Below are 10,777 nucleotides of genomic sequence, written 5' to 3'. Positions count from 1 at the left end.
TACCCAATGCACATTCCCCCAACAGTGTGTAAGCCCATGAGCCTCCCAAAGAGGGCCACTCAGCCTTCCCTCTCCTTCCTTATCCTGGCCTTCTGGCTCACCCTTCCTCCCTCTCAGCTTCTGTCCAAGCTGTCCTCTTGGGGGTTCCCGGAGCTTCGGAAGTCCAGGTCCCCCCTACCCCTGCCCAGAGCAGTCCCTTCCCAGCCTTTCCCATGTGGTCACTGCTTCATTGTTATGCAGGTTAACAGCTCTGCTCTTTCTGCCTAGCCTGTCCATGAGACAGGACATTGCAATGGTTTCATCTTGGATGTCCAGGGTGTGGACTAGAGGCTCACATGCTTGTTCCTATGATTGATTATCATTGGCACAGGTGAAAAAGATAACTTTCCAGCAGTGCCACTGATATCATTATTTCTGTAACTGTCCTCACCTGAGAGTCAGAGGACACCAGATCTGGAAAGTGCTGCGGACATTTCTCAGCCCAGATGGGGGAAACTGAGGCCTCCCGAGGGAAAGAAGGGCCTTCGGGGATCACCAGTGTGACTCACAACACAATGCTGCTTCCCCATGGAGGGTGGGCTCCAGGTTCCTGCTGTGGGGTCCTGCCAGAGGGTCGAAACCACACTCAAGCGTCCCCACACAGCCCTCACTGCTTTTGAAAAAGTCACCCTAGAGAGAGACCAGGAATCGGGGCAGCAGGTGAGCAGCACCCCCAGGTCTCTGTGATGGGGGCAGGGGTGTGAGAAGCAGAGCAGGGTACAGAGGCCTGGCACAGCTGAACCTGCACTCAGAGGGCTCTGCCTCAAGGACCCCGTCAGCTTTCCTCACCAAGAGCAGGCACTCAGAGGCCCTGTGTGCCCACTGCCTGCATGCCAGACTATCAAGTAGCACACCACGCTCCTACCTCTGCTGTCCACCTCAGAGGACAGGCCTTTTCCTGGCCCACAAGTAGAAATGGGGAGCCTCTCCCCACAGGAGCACTTGGAAGCCTGAAGCAGGTCTCCCCAGTGTACCAACGGGCTGCTGTTGGCCTAGCAGAAGGCAGCAAGCCCTGGGCCCCTTGGGAGATGTGGGGGGCATTTCCTGGTGCCTGGCCCCAGCTGGGCCTTGCAGGCAGTTGGGGGAAGGTTATGATAATTATGCACCTACACCCCACCCCCCAGATCCATACAGCCCTACAATCCCCAGTTCTCATTTTCTCCTCACCCAGGGCACTAGCAGAAATACTGCCAGCTTTTCTGGATTTGTGATTTTATGTCACTCTTTCCATTATAAGCCCCAATTTTCAGAGGTGTATAGATCAGCTATTTAAAAAAATAAAACCTTCCCCATGGGCCAGGGATTTAGCTAAGTGGTTCTGCCGCCTGCCTCGAAAGCACAAGGTCTCGAGTTCGATCCCGATACCCGGTACCAAAAAAAAAAAAAAAAAACCCCTCCCCTTTTGACTAAAAGGAAACACTTTGAAACTAGTAGGCTAGGGGAGTGCCAGTACATGTATGGGGGCCAGGGCATGGCCCCTTGTCTTCTTCCCTCTCTCCCACCAAGGCCATGATTCAGCCCACCCTTAGGGGACCATGGAGGTGTTGGGGCCCCTTCTTGTGAAGGGTACTACAGTGAGGAGCTGTGAAGTGTCTGGTCTAACCCTTGCAGTGCACATTAGAACCTAGCTCCCTGCTGGTTTCTTTGGAACAAGGGACTCCAGTCAACTGGGATAGATGCTTATTTTGGACCAAGAGCAGCAGGTGACGAGTGCCTGGCCTGCAGCAGGTGGGCTCGCCTGGCCAAGAGAAGGGCCCCTCCCTTTTGGACAGACTTCACCTTGCCCAGCAGCAGCAGGAGTATTTGGTCCGCTCTCCCAGCCCCCACCCCCCGTCCACTATGTCCTGCCTATCTCCCAGCTTTGGCGTGCAAAGGTGTACAAGCACAAGCACAAGCAGACAGATTTGCAGCATTTTTGGCCTCTTTATTTAGAACCCGGCGGATGAGGAGCCGGGGCAGTGGTACAGACGGCTCAGGAACCATTTTTAACAGATTTGTCTTCAAGTTTAAAATAATAATAATAATAATAATAATAATAATAATAATAATAATAATGAGAGGCAGCGAAAGCGTGAAAAGACTGCAAGCTAGATGGGTATGTATGGAAGCTAGCTTGTGAGCAACCTCCTCCCCTAGAGCCCACTGGAAAAATAAATTCAACTTGCTGATAATCTGATGTGGGTGAAATATAGTGCCTTTGGCATAACCAATAACCGAGCAGTTGCGTGGCAGAGACCCACGCCTGGACATAAATAGAAAATATAAGTTAGTATAACTTTAAAAAGCTTTTGTACAAATATACATGTTTTTTATTTTTTCCTCTTTTTTCTTTTTTTCCCTTTTATCTTTTTTTTTTCTTTTTTCTTTTTTCTTCTTTTATGCACTGAGTTTCAGCAGAGATTAAACATTTTATATATAAATGACTCTTAAAGCTTTACACCTTGGGACCAGTGTACTCCATGTGCAGAATATATTTAAGTAATAGCGACGCTATCAATACATTGCACAGTTTTCAGATTTTAAACACAAAACCGTAGGCTGCGCTGCGGCTGCTGCCACCGGTTGCTGCTAGAAGTACGGTCCCGCGAGGCCCCCCGCTCATCCATCGTCCGCTGCCCAACAAGCTCCCCGTGCTCCTGGGGGTCTAAACTGAAGGGAGGGCGGCAGTGAGGAGTGTGTGGGGGGAACGCCCCTCCACGACCCCCCTCCCAGGGACCCCAGACTCACCTAACTCATCTCAGCCGCTTGCGCGGGGTTTGCTCCGCCCCGCCAATCCCAGGAGGTGCGCCAGCCGGGGGACACCCCGGGGGTACATCTCCGGAGGACTTGCTCTCGGGCGCAGATCTCTTCCGTTTGGCGAAGAAATCTGCGGGCGACAGAGCGCACCGAGGGTCAGGGCGGGGCGGGGCCGGGAGACTCGAGAGGGAGCCGGGAGAGGGCTCGGGGCGCGGGGCTGGGGTGGGGACGCTGTCCCCGCCCGCGCCGAGGTCCGCGGCGGGTCAGCTTTGTTTACGTCGCCGCGCAATGTGCTGTGTAAGCATTTCCCCTTGTCCCGCGGCCAAGCCCCCCGGGGCTGCCGCGGCGCTTAACCCCCTCAGCGCCGCGCTCTCCGAGCCCGGCCGCGCAGGCAAAGGGCTCCAGCGGCCGCCGCCCCAGACTGTGCTCTCGGGGGTCCAGGCACACCCTCCCGTCGCGCCTTACCGAGCCACGGACTAATGCCACGGCCCAGAGAGTAGGGGTGCGGCTGTAGCCGCACCCTGCGCGCCGCGGGCCCTTTAATGCCACGGGAGGAGGCGGGGACCGAGCGCGGCCCCCGAGGACTGGAGAGAGCCCGGCCAGCCGGACAAAGCGGGGCCGGGCCGGGGCGGGGCCGTGCGGGGCTCACCGGAGATGAGAGGCCCCGACAGCTTCTTGATCGCCGCGCCGTTGGCGCCGGCCACCGCGGTGCCGGCCGCGGGACGTCCCGGAATCCCCGAGTGCAGCGAGTCGGCGAGCGGCTCGGGGCCGCGCTGCGCCTGGTTCGCGCCCGGCTCGGCGCTGTCCTGAGGGGCCGCGTCCGCGTCAGGGTCCGGGTCCGAGCCCAGCTCGGAAGCGGAGACCGAGGCCGGAACCAGCGCCGGGACCAGCGGCGGGGCCATCACCGGGGCCAGCGGCGGGGCCATCACAGGGGCCAGCGGCGGGGCCACTGCCGGGGCCAGCACTGGGGCCACCGCCGGGGCCGCGACGGCGGCTAGGGGCGGAATGGGCACCGGGGCCGGGGCCGGGGCAGGAACGCTGGGCGTCTGCCCCGGCTCTTCATCCGGGCCGTCGAGGGACTTAGCGGTAGGCGGTTCGCGGGGCGGGATGACAGCCACGACCACCGGGGGTGGCCGGGGCGCCAGCAGCAGACGACAGCGCCCCACCTGCACCGTCTCGCGATAGAAGGCGGGCACGGAATCGCTGTCCACCTCGGTCCACTGCAGGCGCCCAGGGCCCCGGAGCGGCACGTCCTGCTGGAAGTTGAAGTCCCAGCGGTTCTGGTCCTCAGCAGCCAGCTCGGCTAGGCGCATCCGCAGCTCACGGCCCAGCTCCTCATGGTCCACGGGCCCGAAGAGGCTACGGCAGGCGCTCGTGCGCGCCATCACAGGGACGTTTCCACCGGTGACCAGGCGCTCCATCGCAGAGGTGCTGCGGAGGCACACGTCGGACATGATCGGGAGCTGTGCAAGCCCAGGCGGCGAGAGAGGAGAGGGGAGCGAGAGAAGAAGGAAGAGAGGAGAGAAGGGCGGAGGCCGGGCGAGAGAGACCCAGCACGGCCGAGTCCGCGCTTGCAAAGGGGCGCGTTGGGAGAACGGGCGCGGTGGCTACCTGGTTGTCCGGTGGTGGACGGTTCCCGTGTCTCGTTCGCTGGTCCTGTGTGGCTGCAGCCGCGCCCCCTCGGAGCTGCCTGCCTGCCTGCCCGCTGGCTCGCTTGGGCCTAGCCGGCACCCCTCGAGCACAGCGCACTTGGCCTGCGGAACGCCCCGCAGCCTGAGCCCCTTTATACGCGCGGGCCCCACCCCCGCGCGCGCGGGGCCCCGCCGCGATTAGCATAATGTAGTATTTTCAGTTTCAACAACACCACGGCGATTGGCTGGTGCCGCGCCGCCCCGCCCCCAGCGGACCGGCCCCCGCGCGCCGCCCATTGGCCGCGCGCACACACCCTGGGCTGGGCGGGGCCCGCGGCCGGACGCGGCTGATTGGCGGCCGCGCGAGCGCGCCTTGGCGGGCGGGGGGCGGGGCGCGAGTTAAAGGGCGCTGCGGGCGGTAACGTGACACCGCGGCGCCCCGCCCCCTCGCCCCATTCCCCCCCCCCCTTCTGCCTCCTCCCCCCACCGGCTCCTTTGTCTCTGGCGGGGGCTGCACGGCGCGGCGCTGGCACCCCCTCGGCCGGCGCGGTGAGCAAGGCCCTTGGCGGACCCGGCGTCTGGCCAGGCCCCAGTGTTCTCCATTGGGCCCCCTGCGCCAGCTGACTGGGCTTTAACACTCCGCTGCCAACTCGTTCCTGGCCCGAGCCTGGTCTCGGGCCGCCCCGGCGCAGCCTGCGGCGCCCGCTCTTACATCCTGCCCGCAAGGGATCCGTGCACCTGAGGCCACAGCACACCTGCTGGCCCTTGGGCCTCGAGCGGGGAGGAGGGTCAGGGTCAGCTCAACTCTTGCCCGAGGGTCCATGTGAGAAAGACGTTGGGCACCAGGATCAGCTCCCCGAAGCCAAATCCTTGAGCCCACCTGCCCAGTGGACGGGACACAGGCCAAGTCCATCCTGCGCTGCGCGGTTCGTCTCACCGACCCGGTGCCCAGCCTTCTCCGGCTTGGGCCAAGCCCCGCCAGGTCCAGGATCTGCCCTCCAGGCTGGCTGGAGGCTACCTAAAGGAAAGAAACTGCCTGAGGTCATAGGGGAAAGGCCTTTGAAGGACTGTGCCCTTCCCCCACAGCCCGCTTCTTGGTGCAGCTTGGGGGCAGAGAGACATAAACACACACTAAAACCTGTGGCTCCTGTCTCCTAGGCACAAGCCCGCAGGGAGACTAATTTTCTGCTGCCTGAACCGGTGCAAGGCTCCGGGGATATCCCATCCCCCTCCAAGCCAGAAACCACCCCGGAGTTGGGGTGGGGGACCAGGACTGCCAGTCCTCTAGGAGGGTCTTGCACAGCCCTCAAGGCCTGGCAGAGAAGCCTCCCTCCAGGGGGAGGGAAAGTGAGGCCGGTCGTCCACCCCACTAGCTGGCCTCTCCTGGGGTCGGATGCTTGCAGGACTCCCCAGGGAGTGGTAAAGGGAAAGTGGAGGTGAACTGAACCGGAGAGGTGAGGAACAGGGTGAAGGGACATTCTTGGCTCCTGATGGTGGGACCGAAAGTGGTGGCTTGTGTGACTTTCACTTTTTCCTCTGTATATTCTAAATTTTCCACAAGCACAGATGTCACAATTTTTTTTTTTAATCTTCAGGAAAATAGAAGAGGATGACAACTTCCCAAGGAGCCCAGGAACTCCTGGAGCAGGGCTGGTGGGAACTGCCCTGGGGACAGAAGAAGACAGCCTTGTTCCATCCTGTGCTAAAGCCATGCCAGCCCCCCACAAACCCAGGGCACAGCCACACTGGGTAGTGATCACATGGCCCCAGAGTGTTCTGAAAGGTCCAGATATGGGGCTTCAACTGTCCAGGAGGGCAGGCCAGGGAAGACCTGCCCCAGCCCACAGCTCGTGCATGCGCTGCACGAGGTGTTTGTGCACCCCCAAACTCAGCCCTCATGATGCACCCCATGGGATACCACCCTGTTGTATGGGAGAAGCAGTAAAATGCCTACGTAGTCCTAGGTTGGTGCCAAGGCCACACAGCTGGGAGGGAACAGGGCTGGGGCACCCCCGTCCTACTTTCTGGTTTGGCTTCCACTCTGGCATCCTTTCTGCTACCATGCCAGCTTAATTATGGGATCATTATCAGGTGCCACGGTCTCTCCTTCTCCCGCCCTCATTAGTGCAGGGGAAGTAACCTTCTCCACGTCTGTGTCTTGGAATACTATGAAGGATGGTACCAAAAGTTGTGTTAGACTTGGTCCCAGGGGTGGGATCGAGTGCCCCACACACACCTGAGCCAGGAACACACCTGGACAGAGACCCCCCAGGAGCTGGGGGCTGGGCATCAAGAAGAAACCCAACCCTCCACTCCAAGGGGCCTGGAAGCAAGCAAACATTGTCAGGGTACAATAATCCCGTTCTAGTTTTGTAATTAAAAATACATCCAAAGGGAAAAAGGAAACAAAAAGAACAATATTTGTACTCTGTTGTTGCAGAGAGCTGAAGTGGGGAGGGGGTGCTGGTCTCAGAGGAGTGGGCTGGGCACAGCAGGGACTGGTTTCCTGGGCTGAGTGCCCCCACTCCTGCCTGCATGGTAGGGGGGAGGGCACTAACCAGGATCCCATACCTGGTCCCTCTGAACAGTGTGCATGTTTTCCTGTGACTTGCCCAGCAAGAGAGGAAAGACGGAGAAAAAGCAATGCGTGAGCTCAGCTTCTTTGCTTTCCTTTGAGCACGCAGGAAGACCACACTTTCTATGCCCTCTGCAACCAGGTGGGGCTCTGAGATCGGTTTAGTCCGGGAACTCGGCAGAAATGCGGCCACTTCACATAGTCCGTCCACTGTCCAAGTAGTCCTGCTGCTCCCCCTGCTGGCCAGACGAGGAACTCGGCCCGCGGACAGCAGCAGCCCCACCAGCAAGTGGCTCGCTCACCCTCCTGGGGACGGCAGTAAGGAGTAGACTTAGTGTCTTGAGCTCCTGAAAGTGAGATGTTTCTTCGGTGACCGGCATTAGGGACTCTGGCTAGCACATATGACAGGCAAGTACTTCTGCGAGCACTGGTAATAAGGAAACCTGCCAGAGGAGATTAAATCCTCCCTGAAGATCCAGGTGGTCAACGCAGAGTGAATCCACACAATCCAATTCCCCGCCCGAGCTCCCAGCCTGATTCCTGAGCTCTACTGTGGGAAAGATCCACAAATCATCACAGATACGGTCCCAGCCCTCCTGGACGCTTGTTCTTCGGGGAAACCGATGCAGTTAAACCAGCTCAGTTCTGGAGGAGCCATACATGTGCCTGTCCCTGCAACACCCCCACTACTGGTCGGTCCAGCTGTAGAGACTGAGGCTCCCCGCGGGAACCACAAAAGTGCGGATCTCCCTGCGAGCAAGCAGCAGAACCGAGCAGCCCAAGAGGTCCTGTCATTGGCCTCTTGCTGCCCTCTGGTGGCGGACTTCTGCACCAGCACCTCACCTGGCTGCCCAAACTCCCTTGCGATGGCGGTGGTGTTCGCTGCTTCCCTGGTGTGGTCATCCCCTGAAAGATGTGTGCTTCAGTAGGCTCCCCAGGACCAGGGATAGCTGTTCTGTGTCAGGCCCACCCTGTCCGAGGGCCCCGGGGAACCTAGAGTTTGGGATGTGGGGTGCCTGTCCTGGGGTGTCTAAGGATGGGCCTGGGACTCTTCCCTCCCCCTGACCCAAGTTCAAACCTGCTTCAGGCTGGTTTCCTGTGTTCAGAGGCCCTGGGCTGTCTTTTCAAATAAACTAAGGCCTTGAAAAATTTTCCACCGCGCCATGGGCCACGTGCCATCTATCACGACAGGAAGCTGGAAAGAGCAGTCACCAGTCACAGCCAGGAGCTGGATGTCACCCACGGCTGCTCTGGGAGCCCCTAGATGAGTGCCCTGGCCACCCGGAAGTTCTCTGAGGGGTCCTACCTTCTGCTCCCTCCCCAACTGCTGTCCAAGTGATGCCCTTTCTGAGCAGTCCGAAACAAACAATGACATCCCAGGTGTCTCAACCTTGTGCTCCTCAGGGACCTGCCCTCCACAGGGCTGGGCTTCTTGCAATGTTTAATCCATCCAATACCCTGGAGAGGGAGGCCTTTTCATGCATATTTTGTTAGGGAGGCGACAGAGGCTCAGAGCTGAAGCAACCTGCTTGAGATCACCCAGCAGCCAAGGCAGCACTGAGACCTGTCGCTGGATTTGCCTTTCACCCAGCCCTGAGCCCTTCCAGAGGACTTCTGTGAGCAAGGGTCTTGAGTGAACCCCTGGAGCTAGGGGTGGACGTCTGTATGGCAGACCTTGCTGAGGGACTGCTGCGCCGGGAAGGACCACCTCCTTGGCCTCAAGCTGCATCACTTAGCAGGGGGCACTTGGGCCAGACCCCTGGGAGCAGCTCTCCAGCCTTGAGCTCCGTAAATTGGGATGCGGAGGCCCGAAGGGCTCGGGGAGTTACAGATTAACCAGCTGGCTCCCAGCAGCAGGCAGCGCCTGGCCAGGCCTAGCGCCCGCCGCTGCAAACGTCTCTCCCGCACCAGCTCCCGCGCCGGCTCGCCCCGCCCCGCCCCGCCCCGCCCCGCCCAGGACGCGCTGTTCTGGGGCTGCTGCCAAGCACGTCCTCCTAAGGTGTCGGCCTCCCTCTGGTGACGCGGCCGCACGCGGCAGCTCCGATTACAGGGGCAGCCTTGTGCTCGGGTCCAGGCCTGGGGTCCTCACTCCCCAGGAATGGGCGGGGAAGACTGGCGGGAACAAGGAACCCCCGCGGACAGGGGCCGGTCTGGTCACGTGCAGGGGCCCCTCAGAGGGAGGAGGGGGACCTAGGCCGAGTGGCCTAGGAAACCCAGGGCCACTGGTCTTCCTAGGCTCCAGACTGCCCTCTCGGGTGGGGAATGTCTACAGGGCAGGTGGGGAGCCGTGTCGCACACCCTGTCCAGCCAGCTCTGTGACCCCAGCCTTCCCTCCTCCCAGCTGTAGGACACAAGTTACGAGATCCCTGGTGACCCTGCTCATTTTGCCAGGGCAATAGCATAAAAATAAATCTTGTGAGAGCAGACTCGCTCCCCCTTGCCTCCACCACTCTTTGTCAGAGATAGTGGGGACCCCCATGAGCCAGGTTTCCCACCCACCGAGTCCACCAGGGACCCCAGGGCCCTCCAAGCCACTCACTCCCAGTACCCATGTCATGGTGTGCAGAATAGCCTAGGACCTGCCTGGAACAGAGACAGTGGGTGTGTCCCTCTGCACCCCAGCCCTCTCCTTTAGCACAGGAAATGTGGCCCGGCCCAGTCCGTAGTGACAGAGAATCAGAGAGGCAGACCCTCAACCCCATGCCTGCTGGGACCTAGAGGTGAAGGGGGCTTCCTGGGCCCTGGGAAAGACTATTTTAGACATCAGTTACACCTCTATTACATGGTGTGACCTCAATCCTGTGACGTCCCTGTGGAGGAGACTGAGCCAGAGAGGTAAGCTGACTTAGCAAGGCAAGGAAGATGAAGGAACAAGCTCCTGCCCTGGGCTGAGCCCCTTCCCATTGCACTTCGTGGTCAGGGCCTTTAGCACTCCATCCGTTCATTTTTCCTTTCTTCATCCTCTACCCCTCACACCCAGCTGAGTTTCAAGGTGAGAGCAGCTTGTTAGGCCCAGAAAGATTGGCTTCTTCCTGCCCAGACCTTCCTGACCCCAGCAGGCCAAGGGCTGCTCAGAGTGGGTGCCTAGCAGACAACAGTGTACCCCACCACCACCACCACCTCTTTCAGGGCAGCAGATCCGCCGGTGTAAAGACTGCCCCACCACCAGAGCCCAACGCTGGATGTCTGCTGCCCCCTGGTGTCCACAGGCTACAGAGCAGGAGCACAGCTGCCCATCCTTCTGGGGACACCGAGACAGCCTCTGACGACGCAGCCTCCCCATCTGTGCACCTTCAGGAGGCTTAGCAGGAAGGAGGAATGAATTTATGTATAGTTTATGTATGGCCACCTCCACTAGAGCTGCTCCCCAAGCCCCTGTCATCACTCAGGCAGCTCTGAGGCCAGCCAGGCCAGTGTGCTGCTATGGAGGCAAGATTCAGCCCTGGCCCCTTCTAGAAGCCCCTGCCCGGACTCCCCCGAGAGCTGCCTGACACAGCCACTCACTTTGGGCTGGGGTCAGGGAATTCTGAGTCCACCCTCCAAGGCTCTACTGACCCTCCAAGATGGAGGAAGAAACTGAGGCCAGGCCCACAGTGTCCACAGCAGGCTGGGGTGCCTCCCACCCCACATGGCTGTGTGTGACTCCCAGGATAGATAACTAAGCAACCCATGGTTGTGTCTGAGTACAGGGCCTGGTCCATGCGCCTCCTGCTGGCCAAGACCTGAAACTGCATGGCACCGGGGGGCTGGAAATGAGCCTTTCGGGTAGAAGCAGGCAGGGCAGGCAGAGAAGGGC

General features: G+C 59.9%; 1 protein-coding gene and 1 long non-coding RNA gene across 4 annotated transcripts; one reads left to right on the top strand and one right to left on the bottom strand.

The window, feature by feature from the left end:
* Positions 1-1,942: 1,942 nt before the first annotated feature.
* Positions 1,943-4,582, bottom strand: Cdkn1c (cyclin dependent kinase inhibitor 1C). Of its 3 annotated transcripts, XM_004852113.3 has the most exons (4): positions 4,387-4,582; positions 3,425-4,206; positions 2,767-2,905; positions 1,943-2,688 (listed from the first exon to the last, which is right to left on the bottom strand). In XM_004852113.3, the coding sequence occupies exons 2-3, from the start codon at positions 4,194-4,196 to the stop codon at positions 2,772-2,774; spliced, it is 906 nt and encodes a 301-aa protein (XP_004852170.1). In that variant the 5' UTR covers positions 4,197-4,206; positions 4,387-4,582; the 3' UTR covers positions 1,943-2,688; positions 2,767-2,771. The 3 variants fall into 3 exon arrangements, with proteins under 3 accessions (XP_004852170.1, XP_021120095.1, XP_004852168.1); XM_021264436.2 differs by lacking the exon at positions 4,387-4,582 and having other exon boundaries at positions 1,943-2,683; positions 3,425-4,377; XM_004852111.4 differs by lacking the exon at positions 4,387-4,582 and having other exon boundaries at positions 3,425-4,369.
* A 302-nt stretch (positions 4,583-4,884) lies between these two features.
* Positions 4,885-8,132, top strand: LOC147829528 (uncharacterized). Its single transcript, XR_015448956.1, has 2 exons — positions 4,885-5,332; positions 6,002-8,132. It is a non-coding gene; the product is annotated as an uncharacterized LOC147829528 (long non-coding RNA).
* Positions 8,133-10,777: the final 2,645 nt, after the last annotated feature.

The sequence above is a fragment of the Heterocephalus glaber genome, unplaced genomic scaffold (assembly GCF_053883595.1).
Source record: "Heterocephalus glaber isolate CG9 unplaced genomic scaffold, H.glaber_assembly_v1.0 deba00000594, whole genome shotgun sequence".
Taxonomy (NCBI): domain Eukaryota; kingdom Metazoa; phylum Chordata; class Mammalia; order Rodentia; family Bathyergidae; genus Heterocephalus; species Heterocephalus glaber.
The sequence above is the reverse complement of the archived record's forward strand: the minus strand, read 5'-3'. Positions and strand labels throughout refer to the sequence as shown.

What these genes read in the sequence shown, in the direction of transcription:
- Cdkn1c (XM_021264436.2), bottom strand. Translation starts at nt 4,229, where the DNA reads ATGTCCGACGTGTGCCTCCGCAGCACCTCTGCGATGGAGCGCCTGGTC. An exon ending in GTCGGGGCCTCTCATCTCCG is followed by an intron (nt 2,906 to 3,424) that starts GTGAGCCCCGCA and finishes TGTCGCCCGCAG; the next exon opens with ATTTCTTCGCCAAACGGAAG.